The sequence below is a fragment of the Zootoca vivipara genome, chromosome 10 (genome assembly GCF_963506605.1).
Source record: "Zootoca vivipara chromosome 10, rZooViv1.1, whole genome shotgun sequence".
NCBI classification, from domain to species: domain Eukaryota; kingdom Metazoa; phylum Chordata; class Lepidosauria; order Squamata; family Lacertidae; genus Zootoca; species Zootoca vivipara.
In genome coordinates, this window is record NC_083285.1 from 26,999,719 (window position 1) to 27,019,335 (window position 19,617).

General features: G+C 41.9%; 1 protein-coding gene across 3 annotated transcripts in view; it reads left to right on the forward strand.

Moving 5' to 3' along the window:
* The window catches only part of HMGA2 (high mobility group AT-hook 2), a 135,254-nt gene that overhangs the window by 68,628 nt on the left and 47,009 nt on the right, over positions 1-19,617 (forward strand). The window contains exon 4 of one of the 3 annotated variants that reach the window (XM_035128506.2): positions 2,459-2,615. The exons of the other annotated variants lie outside the window; for them this stretch is intronic. Coding sequence (XP_034984397.1) covers positions 2,459-2,615 — 157 coding nt within the window. The remainder of the gene's footprint in view (positions 1-2,458; positions 2,616-19,617) is intronic. 3 annotated transcript variants of the gene reach the window in all.

Genomic DNA, 19,617 nt, shown 5'->3' on the forward strand with positions numbered 1-19,617 from the left:
AAAATGTGATAAACCAAGCATGTTTGAGTGCATGCATTTTGCAGGGTTTGCATTTTTTTGACGACCTATTCTCAGAGTTGATACTTATCTTTTAGACTGTCATACAATTTATGCAGCTGATGGCAATTAAAGAAACTGATTTGTGGCCATTTACATTCCTTTCAGAGGGTTCCAGTTAACATGTTATTCTCTCAATATATCATTCCTTTACGCAATTTAACACTTTAGGCTGCACATTCGCACAGCAATGCGCATGTACATGCTATTTCACATTGATTTCTGTGTAACTTCCGATTTGTGTAATTTATGTAGGCTCATGGCTTTAACTGTGTGTGGCACCGATGCCTTCTGCTGCTGTTTACTTTCATTAAGAGTATGAACGGAACGGATGACACCCAAAGTGTTGGATATATTACAATTTCACGTTTCCCATACCATGTTGAGCTGTGATGTTCTGCGCCAGTATAGTCTCCAGAAAGTCATTGCAGTACATTGCAGCAGTCAGTCAAGGTTAACCCATTGTATCTTAAGTATTCTTTTGATTATGGCTTTGCTACGACAATTGAAATGTTAATATACACAGCAATAGTGACTTATTTGCATCCTACTGTAGAAATAGCTATATTTTATTTCAGATACATACTCCAGCATGCAGGCAGCTGCGTACACAGGTGGTGGTGGGGCACTTAGATAAAAGGGTTTTTAATCAACTGCTATCCTCAAGCTGCCAACGTTTCCCTGGATTAACACCCATGCCCAAGCCACTAGTGTGTCTTAGAAAGGAAGAGGTTGAGTTGCACCCATTAGGCGGGGAGAAGGAAATTGCGGTGCTTCTGCCAACCTCCTGTTGCTCTGTGATGCTCCTTTCCCATGGCCCATTTTCCACGGAGCTAGCAGATACAAAGGACTCTCAACCTTAGGTGTCAAGTGGCCTCTACAGTTCAGGATCTTCCATGACTGGACATCCTTGTAGTAACCACCATACCTGTTTTGTAGGGTCCATATCAGAAGAACTTGCTGTTGATGCAAACTTAGTATGTCTCAGGATTTCACACAGTCATTGAAGCAATGATGATGGCAACTTCTGGGTCGTCCTGGAATCTAGCTTATGAAAATGGCTGTAGAATGAGGAATGGGGCTGCTAATCCCTGGGATCTCCTGGGGCTGAGCTAATTTGTGGCAATAGCCCCTGCAGTTACTTGGAGCTGGGTGGAAGGGAGATGATGTGGGAGAAGGGAAGAGCAGTCTTCACCTTCCCTCTCTCTTGTCTCCTTCATCCACTGTAAAGTATTGCTTCCCAGAGTCTTTGTTTTATTGTGTTCCACCTGTTGGTATTGTACACTTAGGACTAGTTCACATATTTTTAATACAGTGGTACCTCGGTTTAAGTACACAATTGGTTCCGGAAGTCTGTACTTAACCTGAAGCAAACTTTCCCATTGAAAGTAATGGAAAGTGGATTAATCAGTTCCAGACGGGTCCACGGAGTACTTAAACTGAAAGTACTCAAACCGAAGCGTACTTAAACCCAAGGTATGACTGTACCTGTATGAAGACTCTATGAATTTCCTTTTTCCTCAAGAGCTTATGTACTCATTTTAGGAATAATAAAATGTCTTCCTTATGCAAATACCTACAGTGAAAAAAATGTCACTTCCAACCTCTTCTTTGTGGCTCTGGAACAACCCTGCAAATGTTGTTGGACCACAGCTCCCATCATCCCTTACCACTGGCCATGCTGGCTGGGGTTAATGGGAGTTGTGCGCCAAAGTATCTGGAGGGCACCTAGTTGGGGAAGTTTGCTCTGGAACTGGGTCCTAAACTGGAATATCATGCCTTCCTACATCTCCCAGAAAAACATGGGTTAGGGCGGTGTCAGTTGGTCCAGCATATAGTGAAATGGGAGGGGGAGGGTTGAATTTAAGACTTGAACCATGGCCTAGACCAGGGTTTCCCAACCTTGGGTCTCCAGCTGTTTTTGGACTATGACTCCCATCATCCCTAGCTAGCAAGACCAGTGGTCAGGGATGATGGGAATTGTAGTCTGAAAAAACAGCTGGGGACCCAAGTTTGGAAAAACACTGGCCTAGACCGTTTTGGCACTTCTTTGCAACATGTGCTAGCTCCAGTTATTATCTGATAAAATATATGACAGCTTGAGACAATGATAGTGGCAAAATGAGTATGGATTTCAGCAGGTTTTGTGAGGGTTTTTTGTTGAGTCTGGGATGGGCACGCTGATTCACAGCAATTGTGCTGATCTCTACCTTAACATTTTGTAGACAAAATGCCAGAGCTGGGGGGATCATAGGGTCAGAATAAGAGGTACATTCTTCCAGCATGTTTGTCTTCCTTTTTAGTACTTCTAGAGCACTTCAGTATAGCTTTAAGGTGCCAAACGAGTGATGTGGTGAGTCCCGGTGTTGCCATCATCCCCACTTTCTTATCTCTTACATAGGAAGCTGCCTTATACCGAGTCAAGACCACTGGTCCATCTAGCTCAGTATTGTCTACAGTCACTGACGGGCAGCGTCTTTGCCGGGTTTCAGACAGGGGTGTTTCCCAGCCCTACCTGGAGATGCCGGGGATTGAACCAGGGACCTTTTGCATGCAAAGTATGTGCTCTATTCCTGAGCTTCATCTCTTCGTATATATTTTTTTACGTATATTTGATGCAAACTAATGCTTTGTAATATCTCTGAGCGTTTTTTGCCAAGTGGAAACAAGCTAGAAAGGAGAGTGAGCGAGTCACTCGCAAGCAGGCCACTTGCATGCTAATGGGGGCTCTGTATTCCGTCACTGCCATCACACTACTTTATAGATGCAAGCCCACCAGGAGCAGTAAAGGAGCATTTAAAGCAAACAGTAAAATGAACAACATTTGCAGAGCAATAAAAGGCAGCACCTTTGCAACTTCATTATTTTGAAAAATGTGAGAGCGTCAGTCACCAAGCAATGCAAATAAATAGCATTTTATTAGGTTTCAAGTGAATGCACATGCCAAATCAGACTTCCCCCTACGCTGCTGTTGTTTTGCTCTTTCCTCATCCTAGTGAACAGTCTGGAGAGAGAGAGAGAGAGAGAGAGAGAGAGAGAGAGAGAGAGAGAGAGAGAGAGAGAGAGAGAGAGAGAGAGAGAGCCAACATAAAATAAAAGTCTATAACTGGTTTTATGAGGAAACATATTGCAGTTAAGAACACATTGCAAGGAAAAGCCCTTAAGATCAGTGAAACTATAAGAAGTGGCGAGGGGGGAAAGGAAGTCACAATTATTGAATGTGTTGGGGTACAGATTGCATGGACTTCAGGACCAGATGAGATATTTGAATTAATGCATGCAATCTGCAACTAATTATTCACACCAAGTAAATAGTAGCAAATGGTTTTTGAGTACGCAAGATAAGGACCATAGGACCAAATTCGTACACTGGAAACTAAAATCTGCAGAGTGGTTTACAACACCAGAATTTGGCCTTTTAGTAGACTGGATATTTATCTGCATTTATTAATTTTATTTTTTATCCATTTATTACATTTGTACACCACCCTATACATGTAGATCTCAGGGCGGTTCCCAACATAATATTGCCTGCAAATATTTTGTCTGCTCATCATCAGCATGGCCTGGAGAAGTTGATGCTATGTACAAAGCAAGCATGAGAAATTCATGTTGTTGCAGCTTAACGAAGGACTGATTGAAACATGCAGCTGTACTATTTCAGAACACACACATGATTGCTTATTTGAAAATGTCCCCACGTCAAAATTTTAAGTCTCATGTAGCAAGCTTAGGGCCAATTTACCGGTATGTAATCGGCAGAATCAATCAGTAACACTTTTTTGGGGGGTGGAAACTGTGTACCATTTCAGGTTGAAGATTAGTGTTGTACGTTTAAATGCTCCTTCCTCCCACCAAAACACCTTTGTGTATCTGAAATGAGCACGTGAAAGGGAGATGACTAGTTTGCATGGTGGGAACATTGCATTCTCACCTGCAGCCTGTAGTACACTAGAGGAAAACTTCAGGAACATCATAAGCTGTTTTATAGCAAGCTGGTCCACAGTTCATCTAGCTCAGGATTGTCTGGTAAATGGCAGTGTCTTTCCAGGACTTCAGGCTGAAGTCTTTTCCCTTAACTACCCAGAGGCACCAGTGTCTGGGTGTTGTTGTTGTTGTTGTTGTTGTTGTTGTTGTTGTTGTTGTTGTTGTTGTAAACCCTCCTGATGTTACGTTTTAGAGTGCATTGAACCATAACATGAAAATCAGGCCTCTGATTGCAATGAAGTGTTATAGGAAGGTAAAAAAGCACCCATACAAATGCCTATTGTCTTTTGTCACCTGACTCTTGTCTGCTTCTGGCTTCTAGGTTCAATATATGCCTAGCTTATTCACATTATTTAATTGACAGCAACAACAATCACAGTCCACGAGGTGCAGAATCAATCTGAGTGCAAATTTGCTCTCTCTCTCTTTTTAACTTAACTTAACTGATCTGTGGATTGTGCTTTCTTTCTTATTCTGTGCATGCACTGTCGACATTTGTCTGCTTATGTTTATATGTGAAATGCTGATTATATGTTCTTACTGTGTTTTGCCTGTATGTGGAAGGTTCTTAGTTGAGCAGGACTTCTTTGCAAAAAATGTTTTTGGTTAGGATGCTGGTGCATAGCAGAACAGGAATGCAAGAGTGACAGCTGTTGGAGGTAGGTCAGTCCACAGAGCCAGTTTGCAGAGTGACCTTCAGTTGGAGACATTGCTCCAGTGTGAGCCAGTGTGGTGGTGTGGTTAAGAGCGGTAGACTCGTAATCTGGGGAACCAGGTTCGCGTCTCATGCAGCTGCTGGGTGACCTTGGGCTAGTCACACTTCTTTGAAGTCTCTCAGCCCCACTCACCTCACAGAGTGTTTGTTGTGGGGGAGGAAGGGAAAGGAGAATGTTAGCCGCTTTGAGACTCCTTAGGGTAGTGATGAAGTGGGATATCAAATCCAAACTCTTCTTCTCTCCCAAAGTCGAGACATGAAACATGCAGACTGGAGAGCTACCTTTTTGCTTCTCTCCCACCCCTTCCATCCAGGGCAGATTATTGTGGGTACTTGCCCCTGCCCTATTTCCCACCCTGTCTGCTTCCCCCATGCTTTTTGACAGCAGTAACACTTAGGAGCCTGGAAGATGCATGGGACTACTGTATATTTGTTGGGCAGCTTTATAGAGCCATATGTTAAAAGTATTTAATGAACATGAGATAGAAGAGTCAAGTGAACATGATCTATGTATTCTAAAATTTATATCCTGGCTTTCTAAACGAAAGCCAATCCAAGGCGGCTTGCAATATTTTCGGGGGGGGGTGTGTGTGGCAAAAGCAGTTTAAAATACAACACACCAACAGAGCAAGAGCAAGGGACACGGCAGAAAACAAATTCTGCAAATATTGTTACTGGGACTTGTTCAGTTTGAAATTCAATTAGCATGTTTGGTTTTTAATGTGATAATACTGAATATTGTATTGGAGAAATATTGAGCCAAAATGTATTGCCTGCAGCATTCAGCATTACAATTATGAACGATTATGTATTGCATTCACGTAGGTTTTCCTTTTTTTATTATTGTTAACATGAAATAAATGGTGGTGCTTTTTGGTAGCACCACTTCAACTTGTAATGAATTGAGACCCAATGTGCAAATGGCGCATGGTTCGCTTCTCTAGGATAAAAGGTTTTTCTGATGAGGTGAATAATAACCACAAGCTGTTGAACTTGGCTGTCATCATGGGCTAACCGCCAGGAGCAGCCCAGCCACCGTTGTATGCACACGGTGATGGAGAACTCCATTAATGGAAGTTTTTAATTTAATATGTTTATCAGGAATCCTAGTGCACTTCAGGATGGTGGTACCTTTTCATCAAATGAAACAACAGAACATGGATATGAAAACCAATTACAAGTTGCATGTAGTTAAATACAACCTACTCTTTGCATTTTCAAAAATCAGTACTATTAATATGTTGTTTAATGCACCTTTCCAATTATTTATTGGATGGAATGATTCAATATATTTCTATGTCTAATTTTAAAAAGCATACTATATAGCTGTTTGTTTTTACTAAAAAGTAAAAAAGCATAAACTGTTGAAAAAATGTGGGAAATTCCCCACCCCACCACACCCCGGGCTAGTAATATCTATGGTGGGAATTCAGCTTCCATTGTGAGGTTAACAGCAATTGTGCATGCCTCACAAGGTGCATGACTGGATCCCACATTTTTTTTTCCTGGGAAAAACTGTCCCTAATAAAATATCACATCACACCTGGCTGGCTTAGAAAGTTGTAGCCCCATATTTTAATGCTGTTAGTTCTTCCAGTTTAGCTAGCCAAGTCAGTCTGTGATCTGTGATTAAATGGCTGGACTAGTACATTATTTATTTGGTTAATTTAGACAAATAACAGGAAAAAGGGGAATAAGTTGTTACTGCAAAAGAAACATTCAAACGAAACGATGGTAATTTGAGAGAGGCCCTTTCAAGTTGGTTCTAAACAAAGTCGGCACAGTTTTATATAATAAGGAATGTTTTAACGAATGCTTTGAACAACATTTTCTTCAAATGTTCATTGCATCTAAGTTCTGATTTTTTGTGTGCACGCTTTTATTTGCTCCAGAATACTGCCGGGCTGCCAACAAAGGAAGGCCTGTGCTCCCAGGAATTTTCTGAATTCCTCTCTGGAGTAGGTATTTTTCTCAGCTACAAAGGCCCTTTGGCAAATTTCCTCTAATCATTGGATTTACCCTGGGCTCTGATAGGTGCCATTCATGGACTTGGTCTGCTGTTTGATGGGGCTGAAGCATTAATGGGATCTTTTCACCATAAATAAAACACAGTAACCTTAAGCAGAGGAATCAGAATTGCTATTGCTGAGAAGAGTTCAACATTTCCTCGTTTCCCTGTTTTGTTTTTAAATCAATATATTTATTTTAAGTTCATCTGGCTGTATTAGTAGATCCTAGGACACTCACCCTAGCTCAATAAACCAATGGGCTGTCCATCTGCTTGCTTTGCATCGTTTTGGTGTGTAAGAAGATTCTATAAGATAATATACGATAAATGTGCTGCCTACTGGGAGGTCTACATCTTCCCCCACTCCCCAGTTGATTTTATGCCACAGGGGAAGAGGATGCATAAGGAGTCTTGATTCAAAAGTTTACTTTTGCATGGAGGTAGATTCCAGATTGGAATTTTAAATATAGCATTTCAGTGGCTGTGTGTGTGTGTGTGTGTGTGTGTGTGTGTGTGTGTGTGTGTAAAGGTTATTAAGGAATGTCTCGCCTTTAATATCATAATATGAACTACAGTTTCCATCAGTCTTTACTATTTCCCTCCCTCTCCATCTCTCTCTGGATACAGTTTCTTTGTAATGTTTTGGGAGGGGAGAGAGAGAGACTACATCTGCAGGTTTCCTCCCTAGAAGCTGGCAAACAAGTATTCCACTGTCCCGGCAAAGGATTTGTTGTGAAAAGTAATTTCTCAAAGGAGCAACAAATTCAGTCTTGCTCTGTAAACTTTAATCTCAGAAACCACAAAGATCAGACAGTACTACTTTTTTTTCATTAGCTTGTTGTGGAGGAGAGAGAGGTTCTTGCAGGGCGGGGGTTATATTCAAATTTGTCTGATAACACTGTTGCCCGCAGAATGGTTTGCGGCATGTGGAATTAGTTCAGGGGCATTCAATAGGCTACTTCACTATGTGACCCTGGAAAGATTGCTTGGCCCTAAGATTTTGAACGAAACATATTGTTTGTCATTGCATTGAGCCTATATATATATATAGGCTAACAAAACCCTGGTGGTGAAATGAAGGCATGTGTACATAGAAGAGTTTGGATTTGATATCCCGCTTTATCACTACCCTAAGGAGGAGTCTCAAAGCGGCTAACATTCTCCTTTCCCTTCCTCCCCCACAACAAACACTCTGTAAGGTGAGTGGGGCTGAGAGACTTCAGAGAAGTGTGACTAGCCCAAGGTCACCCAGCAGCTGCATGTGGAGGAGTGGAGACGCGAACCCGGTTCCCCAGATTATGAGTCTACCGCTCTTAACCACTACACCACACTGGCTCTCATCTGTACCTTTTCCTTTTCCCCAGTACAGTGGTACAGTCATACGAAGGCTTTGACTTCCAAAGATTTCGACTTATGCCTGCGCAGAGTGGCGTGCACGGTCATCTCATGCGCAGAAGTGCAAAATCGCACTTCGCGCTTGCGCCGTAGCGGCGGTTCAACTACCGAAGACTTTGACTTACGAAGACGACTGCGGAACGGATCGTCTTTGTAAGTCGAGGTACCACTGTACCTCCGGTTACGAACTTAATTCATTCTGGAGGTCCGTTCAGGTTCTTAGCCTGAAACCGTTCTTAACCTGAGGTACCACTTTAGCTAATGGAGCCTCCCGCTGCTGCCATGCCACCACAGTGCGATTTCTGTTCTCATCCTGAGGTAAAGTTCTTAACCCGAGGTACCACTTCTGGGTTAGCGGAGTCTGTAACCCGAAGTGTTTGTAACCCAAGGTGTTTGTAACCCAAGGTACCACTGTAGTTTGAAAGCCTTCTCTGGTGGCTGACGACTCTGGGGTTGCAGTGCTCATCTCGCTTTACTGGCCGAGGGAGCAGCCGGCGTTTGTCTGCAGACACGGGAATGCCATTTACCTTCCCGCCGCAGCGGTACCTATTTATCTACATGCACTTCATTGCAAATGCAATTCCAGAATGGGTTACAATTAAAATACAAGTCATATGCACAATGCAACCACTTATAAAAAAACCGCAAGGCAGATAAATTACTAAATTACTACCAAGTAATAATAAAATAAACATCCCCCTTGACACTGAGTTCATTAGCACTGGGGAAGTGAGCTCTCATTGGTGCTTTCTTTCTGTCTGTTACTTGATATTTGTAGGTTATTTCGGTATTTTTATTTGCTTATAGATTTTTAGATTGCTCTGCATGGGTCTTCTTATTAGCCAAGTAGCCTCCATATTTCCCACTACGAATTTCTAGAGCACTCTGGCAAGCACAGAGAGCTGTGAGAGGAAGTGGGAGCTTGTCTCACTTGCATGGAGATTACCGAAAGAAGTAGCAGGAGCAGTGCCTGCTGATTCTTCCCTTCTCCAAACTCCAGCACAAATGAGAGCCTGTCAGAGGCTACTGGAAGTCTTCCTTCCTAGAGGCCATGGGACACTCTAACCAGATGAATGGACAGGTGGAAGTGTGGTTGTAAGCCGTGTGCTTCCTTCACTTTAGGTTGCTTGAATAGAGTACTTTTAGTGGCCAGGTGCAATTGAATATTAGAAAAATAGGTTATAAAAGCACTTCTGGACTCTACGCCATGCCAGGTGTGTGATATAAGCACTGTTCCCTTGACCCCAGCCTATAAAGGTTCTGCGTGGTCACTTTCAGTTATGTCTGGTTGCAGGATAGAAGCCAATACAGTGGTATCTCCGGTTACAAACGGGATCCGTTCCGGAGGCCTGGCCGTATCCCGAAAATTTCGTAACCGGAGGACTGCTGCTGTGCATGTGTGTGGCGTCGCAGAGCACTTCTGACCAGGTAACACTATTTACAAAACTGGTTGCTGGCTGTTAGTTTTCCTCATTTCATTAAGCCTGCCTAATGAAAATGACCTTTTGTAAAAATTTACTAATAACTTATGATGACGTCCTCTTTCTTGATCTGGGACCTTCTAGGGGAATACATTATTTACTGTTTGATAGAAATCCAATTGGGCATAATCAAAACATAACATAAAAACCTTTGCTGGATATACAAGACTATTTTCTCATGCTAACATGCAGTCTATAGGTATGGGCAAAAGCTGGTGAGAGAAACTGTGTTTTTTGGCCCTTTGATGTGGAGCAGAGCTGTCCTTAGCTGACTGAGAATTGGGGAGAGATTGTATTATGAATCAAACATCCCAGCTGCAACTTCAAAGTAATACTAATTAAAATAAATGTGAGTGGATTAATGTTTCATGGATGTTTGAAAAAAATGCTGAGGTTGAATTAACCAAATCACTGTGCACAGCAATTAAGGTGCCTGATCCACTTTACCCTTGATGAACCATGACTCTGTGTTCCCTTTTGGCAAAGCACCTCCCCACCCCCACCCCGTGACTAACAACTCACTTTGTTATTGCGCATGGATTATGGCTGGTGTAAATCTAAATCACATTTTATAAGCTCTACTTCCCCTTGATGCTGCGAGAAGATCCATCCATGCCCAGTGCCATATGACTGGACAAATTCAAGGAGGACAGTCACAAGTCACAATTGCTATATGCTTTTCTAGGCTCAAGGAGCATTGTGCCTCTGAATGCCAGTTGCTGGTAAACAACAGCAGGAGAGGACTAGTAAACTCACGTCCTACTTGTGGGCTTCCCCTAGGCAACTGGTTGACCTCTGTGGGAAACAGGATGTTTGACTAGATCAGTGTTTCTCAAATCTTTTTCCGACCGTGGCGCCCTAATGACAACAGCAATAATGATAATAATACAGTTGTTAAATATTTTTACATTGGAATTTGTTTAGCTTCCCCACCACCACCACCACAAGCTCATTTAACAAAACATCCACTAGTCTAGCAATATATCTCCTTGCTTCCAATTCCTTCTGCAATGCATTGTCAAAGAGATTTCTATAATTATACTGAGCTGATTTATAATTTGCTGGAAATTTAGTGCTCATTTTAAAGGACGATCTTTTTCTGATTACCATGCTGTTAGAAAGTAGTTTCAAGTCTTCTTTAAGGATTGGTGCTATAAAATGCCAATCACAGCTTATTTGCTGTCCAGTATGTTAATTTCAAATGACAGACGAAAGGTCTTTGAAATCTAATTCTTGATTGCATCTAATAACCTAGTTTTTATAGTGCCTGAACTTTAAGACATAAGCCTGCAGCTAAACCCATGTAGGGAAGTAGCCAGGAGGTCACATTTAACAATGATTGAACGTGAAGTCCTTCTGGTGTTCTGTTGGAGGCAAAGCGGAATCATCAAGAGGTCGCCATGGAGGTCAGCCTCTCCAGCAACAGGCTGTGTGTGTGTGTGTGTGTGTGTGTGTGTGTGTGTGTGTGTGTGTGTACGTACGTACGTACGTACGTACTATTTTCTATGTACTTGAATCTCCAAAGAATGGTAAAAGCAGCAGTTTAGAAGGGCGAAGAGAATGCCCTCCCACCTTTCCTCACCAGGTTCAAGTTGCTCAGGCTGGGAGAGACTTAAAACTAAGAACTCTGAAGTTCTTTGAAATCCAGCAGCTGGTGTAGTTTTCTGCCCAATACTGTGTGTGCATGTTAACTCAGAACTACTGTATATTCCAGTGTATAAGACAACTGGGCGTATAAGACGACCCCCAACTTTTCCAGTTAAAATATAGAGTTTGGGATATACTCGCCGTATAAGAAATACAACCTGGTGTATAAGACGACCCCCGACTTTTGAGAAGATTTTCCTGGGTTAAAAAGTAGTCTTATACGCAGGAATATACAGTAAATGTTTATGAGTTCATTTGGGGTTTAAGGTAAAGGTAAGGGACCCCTGACCATTAGGTCCAGTTGCAGACGACTGGGGTTGCGGTGCTCATATCGCTTTATTGGCCGAGGGAGCCGGCGTACAGCTTCCGGGTCATGTGGCCAGCATGACTAAGCTGCTTCTGGAGAACCAGAGCAGTGCACGGAAACGCTGTTTACCTTCCTGCTGGAGCAGTACCTATTTATCTACTTGCACTTTGACATGCTTTCAAACTGCTAGGTTGGCAGGAGCAGGGACCTAGCAACAGGAGCTCACCTCATCGCAGGGATTCGAACCGCTGACCTTCTGGTCGGCAAGCCCTAGACTCAGCGGTTTAAGCCACAGCGCCACCCGTGTCCCTTTGGGGTTTACACATGAGTTAAAGGTGCCTCGGATTCTTATTCATGTTGAATAATTTGATCTATACGTAAAACCTTTGCTGTGTCTGTTTTGTCTTGTTTTGCTTTGGAAGCATGTTCTCTGCTAAACTAATCTGTCAGGTACTTTTAGGGTTGGGTTTTTGCTTTTGTTTTGTTTTTTCAAAGCAGAATAAATGATTTACTGAAATAGGTGCAGCACAATCCCATGCATGTTTGCTCAGGAGCAAGTCCCACTGTTGTAGAATGTATCTTTGAGTTTGTATGAATTTTTGCAAAAGCATTTGACCATAAGTAATAAAAGTTTGACCTGACCTGACTTCTGTGGTTAATGGAACTCACTCCCTAGCAAATTTAAGACTGCCTCCTAAGGTTGCCATACTGTGTTTGCATGCTTGGTACTTGCTTCTGTATAAGTAAGGCCCACAAAGCTGCTAAGAATACTAATCTCATTGAACTTTTGTAGGTTTTTTTTTTTAGTAAACCTGCTTGGGATCATGCTGCCAGCACCATATGTAGTAGAGGAAAGTCATCCAGGAGTTGCATCCAACTCAATTTTACATAGTGTAGACCAGGCATCCCCAAACTTCGGCCCTCCAGGTGTTTTGGACTACAATTCCCATCATCCCTGACCACTGGTCCTCTTAGCTAGGGATCATGGGAGTTGTAGGCCAAAACATCTGGAGGGCCGCAGTTTGGGGATGCCTGGTGTAGACCCACTGAAATTACTGAACTGAAGTTAGCCATGGCTATTAATTTTCATAAGTCTGTTTGCTTCCGAGTAGGACTAGCATTAGACACAATCCCAGATGCATTAAGTTTCTGCAGCCTACTCTCTGCAGGAAAGGTATCTACTCTGTGAACCTACAGAGGTGGAGAAAGGAAGCAAACTGCAGCTATGAAAATGGAAAAGATAGAGACTTATAGTGTGAGTCTGGGTTTTATTTTATAAAGCATTGCCACCATCTGAAAGATTGCAGGATTTACATTCTCCAGAAGAGGGTTGTCAGTAGTTCCTGTTTATTTTTTGCTCAGCGGTGGTTCATTTATTCCTTTTCTACCATAGCTGTGTGTTCTGACTTGCTGGCCGGGGATCTTTCTAAAGCTTGTTCAGACATTCTGTTAACTATGGTTATATAAGCCTATGAAAGCTTGTGGTAATTTCCCCCCTCACCTGTGAACACAGGTAAACAAGTCACAGCTCTTGAGAAAAGCAAACAAGCTGACAGACCACACACTTGGAATATTTACTGAACCCACAGGGGTACAATTTGGGATATTGCAGTCTGCAAACACACCCTCATAAATTTGAAATTCATAAATGAAGAGATTTAAGTTAAAAGTGACTTCATAAAACCAATGGAAGGCATTCAAACTAAAACTGGGTTCATATGCAATGAAGCATACTGGCTGTTAGAATAACTTGACTCTCAATGCAATCCTATGTCCCATTGAGTTTAGTGGGGTAAAGTGGGTATATAATTGCAGCTTCGCTTTTTGTGTAACATTGTACTAAATATTTCTTGTAATTTTTAAATTAGAAGGAACTACATGTACCTTATGCAATATGAATATGTGGGCATTTGTTTTTTATGTTAGATTTTTAGCTTCAGTAACTGCAAGTCACAGCTGACATTTGAAGAAAGGGCTGTCTTTTAATAGTGGTTTTTAAATATTTGGGCAATAATTATAGTTCTATTGTGCCATTTAATTCTATGATACTAAAATGCTATCTTATGGTAAGGTAAAGGGTAAAGGGACCCCTGACCATTAGGTCCAGTCGCGGACGACTCTGGGGTTGCAGCGCTCATCTCTGTTTATTGGCCAAGGGGGCCGGCGTACAGCTTCCGGGTCATGTGGCCAGCATGACTAAGCTGCTTCTGGCGAACCAGAGCAGTGCACGGAAACGCCATTTAACTTCCCGCCTGTACAGTACCTATTTATCTACTTGCACCTCTTGCTTTCGAACTGCTAGGTTGGCAGGACCTGGGATCAAGCAACGGGAGCTCATCCCATTGCGGGGATTCAAACCGCCGACCTTCTGATAGGAAAGCCCTAGGCTCTGTGGTTATACCAATTTGATGTGTCTCATCCATCTGTGTATCTTTTGTTTGTGTACACCACGGGTTGTCAACCTGGTTCCTACTACCCACTAGTGGGCGTTTCAGGATTCTAGGTGGGCGGTGGGGAGTTCTACGGCCCAAGCTGAATCCTCCTTCCATTGAGTGCTGGTGGGCGGTAAGGAAATTTTACCATCAAGAAAATGCATTAGTGGGCAGTAGGTATGAAAAGGTTGACTACCCTTTGTGAGGGCATGGCCCTGAAAGTTACTTACTTTATTTATAAATTTTTGTAGTGCTTAATATAATGAAAATCTATTAAGTAGTTTACATAAAAAGTATTCTATGCATGCAAACATACAAATTAACATACAAACATGCATGCAAACAAACAAATTAACTGCAACTAAGTTGTGTAATCTACACAGCCTTGTAATGCTGGTGAAAACTCTTTCCTGCCACCTGCATAGGATTGTGGGCATGGTGGGCATTGGGTTAACCCATGGCCATCATTTCTGCCTTAAGAGGTACAGTGGAACCTTGGTTCCCGGACACCTTCGTTATTGTATGTTTCAGCTCTCAAACGTTGAAAACTCGGAAGTAAATGCTTCCGGGTTCGAATGTTTTTCAGAACCCGAACGTGTGACGCGGTTTCTGCTGAGTGCAAGAAGCTCTTGCAACCAATGGGAAGCTGTGCCTTGGTTTTCAAATGAAGTCTCTCAGGGTCCCTTCTGAGTGCACACATTGCTACATTGGAAGGAGGAGGAGAAGAAGAAGAAGAAGAAGAAGAAGAAGAAGAAGAAGAAGAAGAAGAAGAAGAAGAAGAAGAAGAAGAAGAAGAAGAAGAAGAAGAAGAGGAGGAGGAGGAGGAGGAGGAGGAGGAGGAGGAGGAGGAGGAGGAGGAGGAGGAGGAGGAGGAGGAGGAAGAAGAAGAAGAAGAAGAAGAAGAAGAAGAAGAAGAAGAAGAAGAAGAAGAAGAAGAAGAAGAAGAAGAAGAAGAAGTTGTTTCCTTCCTCGAGTACCTTCTGTTGTGTTACATAGCTTGGTTTATCTAGTACAACCTGAGACTCATAACTACTTGTACTCTTTGTTCTCTGGCAGCAGCTGAAATTCCACCGTAATTACCTTTTTACAGTACAAAGCCAGCCTCTACCTTGTGAAATCTGGACTTGGAAGGGCATCTTTCAGGAGAGGGTGTGGTTTTTGTTTACGTTTCTAAGAAATGCAAGTGGGTGTTCTGTGATGGTTACAAATCCCTTTCATTTCCCCCCTCCCTTTTCTTCCTTTACCATGACCTAACCTACTAAAAACTTTCTCAAAGTAGGAACAATCAGCATGTGCGCGGATCACATTATCAGTCTAAATGTTGTTAGCAGTGCCCTTTTTTAAACCCTACTCCTATAGAACACTTTCAAAACAGAGCACATCAAAGTTATTGTTATGCCTGGCACCAGTGCAGGCGTGCTGGGACCTGTCCCAATTCAGTATAAATGTTATAACCTGTGGAATTTAAAAGGATGTAAGGTGTTGCATGTCCTGCAGGCAGGAAACAAACCAGGGTTTGGTTTTTTACTTTAGTTAGCTTCCAAATATTTGGTATTTATGGAATCACTAATTTCTATTTAATTCTTCCAAAAAACTGTGCCAAACTCTACTTGCCGTTTACATGCATGTGGGCATGTTGTGTTTCCATGGCATCGGTTGAGGGACCAGTATGTTCACTATACTTATGACGGATTGGAGCTAGTAAAACAGAGATTAGTTTATGGCCAGGAATGTGTAGTTTCTACATATGTAAAAGAAATCATAAAGCTTTCCATACAGTGAGTTGCATTTGAGGGTAAAGTTACTGGACCTGTGACAAGAACCAGTAGATTTCGCTTTCATCTCATTTATACCAGTCATCATGCGGTAAGATTGCAATTTCTAATAGATGTTAATTGAATTTATTACTGCAGCCTTTCTTTCTGGTATCCCTTCAGGGGAGGTCCTGTCAATGTTTCCATTCTTACTCTGTTTATTAGCAGTGTATAACACAGCCATAAAATTCTCTCCAGACCAAAATGTAGTGTATAGTTCTCAGCTTAAGTCCAAGAACATTTTTCTTCTCCACAAAACTTAAAGGAAATTGGTTTGGCCACGATTTAGTTAGAAGAATACAAAAATAGCACTTTGGCCAGGTTTTGACATATTTTGCATTCCTCTAGACTAAAAAGAAACAAATACTTTTGAAAACCATAATGTGCTCTACAGCTCTTTGAGTTTAACAAAATTAAGAAAACAGATTAGCATTCACATACATTGGGCTGCTTAGAATTTTTTTTAAAAAAAAACCCCGGGGGTTAAGAGGGAGAAACGAAAATGTGTGGAAGGACAGAGGCAAAGAGTGCATACCGTATAAGGGTATATACACAGCCCCCTCACATGTCCCCTCAATGCATGAGGACAGTGCACGGCTGCTTTGGCTATCCTTGCTCCTGCCGCCAAGACACAACGGGGTGAGCTCCTGTTGCTCTGTCCCAGCTCCTGCCAACCTAGCAGTTCGAAAGCACACCAGTGCAAGTAGATAAATAGGTATCACTGCGGTGGGAAGGTAAACAGCGTTTCCATGCACTCTGGTTTCCGTCACGGTGTTCCATTGCACCAAAAGCAGTTCAGTCATGCTAGCCACATGACCCGGAAAGCTGTCTGTGGATAAACGCCTGATCCCTCGGCCCGAAAGCGAGATAAACGCCGCAACCCAATAGTTGCCTTTGACTGGACTTAATAATCCAGGGGTCCTTTACCTTTAACTTTTTACCTTTACATCTATCCTGCAGTTGCTTGTGAATTTTGATTTGGTTTCTCTCAAGCCAGCTTCAGTCTGAGTGGGGAGCTCCTCCTGGAGTAAAAACACCCCCGCTTTGTTTGCCCACTGATGTGGACATACAGCAGGTGACTCACATACACATCAAACCATGCTGATGTTGTACAACAAGCGGCAAATGCAGTTTGCAACATGGCAAAAAAAGAATGACCTCGCTGCATGTTAAGCCGGTAGTGTGCATACAGCCTCAGTGGCCATACACAGACACATACACTGGCTGCATGTTTGGTGAATGTGTAAAGCAACATAGATTGGGGTGGACCCAGAGCCAATCAAGATTCCTCCTTGTGCAGAGGTGCTCTCTGCACATAATGCCTGTTTCTAGTGATGTGAGGTGAGAATATTCTCGAGAATGAGAATATATCTCTGCTAGAAAATTCTCCGGAGAATATTCTCCACAAACTGTAAATTCTAATATAAGAACCAGTTTTACAACCCACATTTTTTAAAAAATCTAGAAAATAATAAGTCCAGCTGTGATATTGCCAGTGTAAGTAATGAATAATATATTTTTTTAAATCCAGTTACATTACTGGGCATTATGTCACTCACCAATGGCAGTTCTGAAATGTGAGCTACAGAAAACATTTATTTATTTTTTAAAAATGCTTTTCATTTAATTTGAATTTGTATGTATTTCAACTATATGTAATAGCCTTTTTTCCTATTTTGGTGTGACCTTATTCTTAGCAATTCTATACCCTTGGCCATACAGTGTGATTTATTTATTTATTTATTAACAGAAAGTATCTTTAATGCTTTATACACTTAAATGTATCTTTAATGCTTTATACACTGTGAGGTGGCCTTGATTTAAACCAGGCACCCCCAAACTTTGGCCCTCCAGATGTTTTGGACTACAATTCCCATCTTCCCTGGCCACTGGTCCTGTTAGCTAAGGATCATGGGAGTTGTAGGTCAAAACATCTGGAGGGCCGCAGTTTGGGGATGCCTGATTTAAACAGTTGATGTTTCTATATCGAATTTTCAATTTCAAGTTTGGTGCAAAAAATCAAAGAATGTGAATTCACTGCACTGCCCCATTGAATAAAAGTACAGTTTTGGGTTGCCATCTGAACAAGTTTACCCATGAATAAACATGTATATTAACTAATTATATAATTTTCAATGCATTAAAATGAATATTCTCCTATTTTAAATGAAAATTCTCTAATATTCTCATTAATTGAGAATATTCTCCAAAAGATTATTCTCGGGAATTCAACATCACTACCTGTTTCAGACACTTGCTTGAATGCCCACATGTAGCCCCACATAGAAGGAAATTGAGTTTTGGGGTTACCAATGCATGAATCACAGTGGCACATTGGTAAAACTATGGAATTCGTTCCCACAAGAGGGAGTGATGGCCGCCAACCTGAGTAGCTTTTAAAAGAAGATTAGACAAATTCATAGAGGATATATAGCCAGTCTTGTGTGTGAGGGCAATTAAAGCTGCCATTATTACAGCATTTCCTCTTTTGGGTGCCTCCTTGATTTCATTCTTCATCTCAAGATCAGGGTGATGATGGCATGTTCCCAGTACTATTCTTGGGGCAACAATTTCGTGGACGAGTCTCTGCCCCTTTGCTTATTTCTGGGCCCAATGCCCTTGTTGACGTGCAGAGCAACACCATGTCCACTACATCCTACCCTGTCGCTGCTATGCAGTTTATATCGAGGGTTAATTGTGCCCTACTGGTTGTCTCCATTCCAGTCTAGTTTATTGTGACCCCTCACAGCTTCCCTGCTAGGGTGATGCTGAAAACTAGGTTTCTACTGACTTTCTACCCCTAGAGTTTAGCTCCTGGGTTGTCAGTGCTCCTAGCACACAGTGACCTTGCAGTGACCTTATTTGTCACTTATTGACTAAATAAATAAATAAATAGGTGTTACTTACCCTCTCCTCACTTGGCTGTTTAACTCACCCTGATGCTTCATCAGCCGGGGCTCCCCTCTAGCTCAAGGAGTCACATTTAACTTTTTGATATATGGACCATGTCTGTATTCAATTGTTAAGATTGTGTGCTAGAGAGTGATGTGATTATAGCTTTGAAGATGTCAGAAAAGGTGTTGGTGTCAGTGACCTCACCCTAATAATTTCCATAAAGTGTAACATACCAGGTGTTTGACACAAAGCATACATCTTAACAGTGCCTTTGTTGCACATGTGGCAGATCTCATTTGAGGTGTCAAGACTTCCATGGAATGCTTCCACATCAAAAGAACATTGCTGTTGCAGATATGGGTAGTGGCAGCCCACAGGGAAAGGGTTAATGTCTTCCTAATCTACATTGACGGGATACAAGTAAATTGTACCTGTCAGGACTCTCGTTTTTTATATAATGGAAGTCTCTGTTATGGATTGACACGGCAAGTTATGTCAGTTCCTAGTGCCACCTTGGATCTGATTCAGCAATGCTGCATGTTAAAACAATTCAAGGATTATAGAACAGTCCTAGACCTAGAGAATGAGAAAATGTCTCCATAGAAAAATGGCTAAAGGATGGTTCATTCTTCATTTTTATTGTCAGGATGGTGCTGAAGTTCAGTGTAAGCCTTGCCAGAATTCCCAAAATGAGAAATGTTTGTGCTTTTGAGTAATGTATATTAAGCCGTTGATTTCTCAGAGGAGTAGATAAAATGAAGACAAGAGAGTTTTAAGAGAAGACAAGGCTATTTATTACTTTTTTTACATATCTTGGCAATGGGGCTATTTGGCAGGAAGGCATAGAAGTGCATTCCTTGATAGAAATAGCTAGATAGA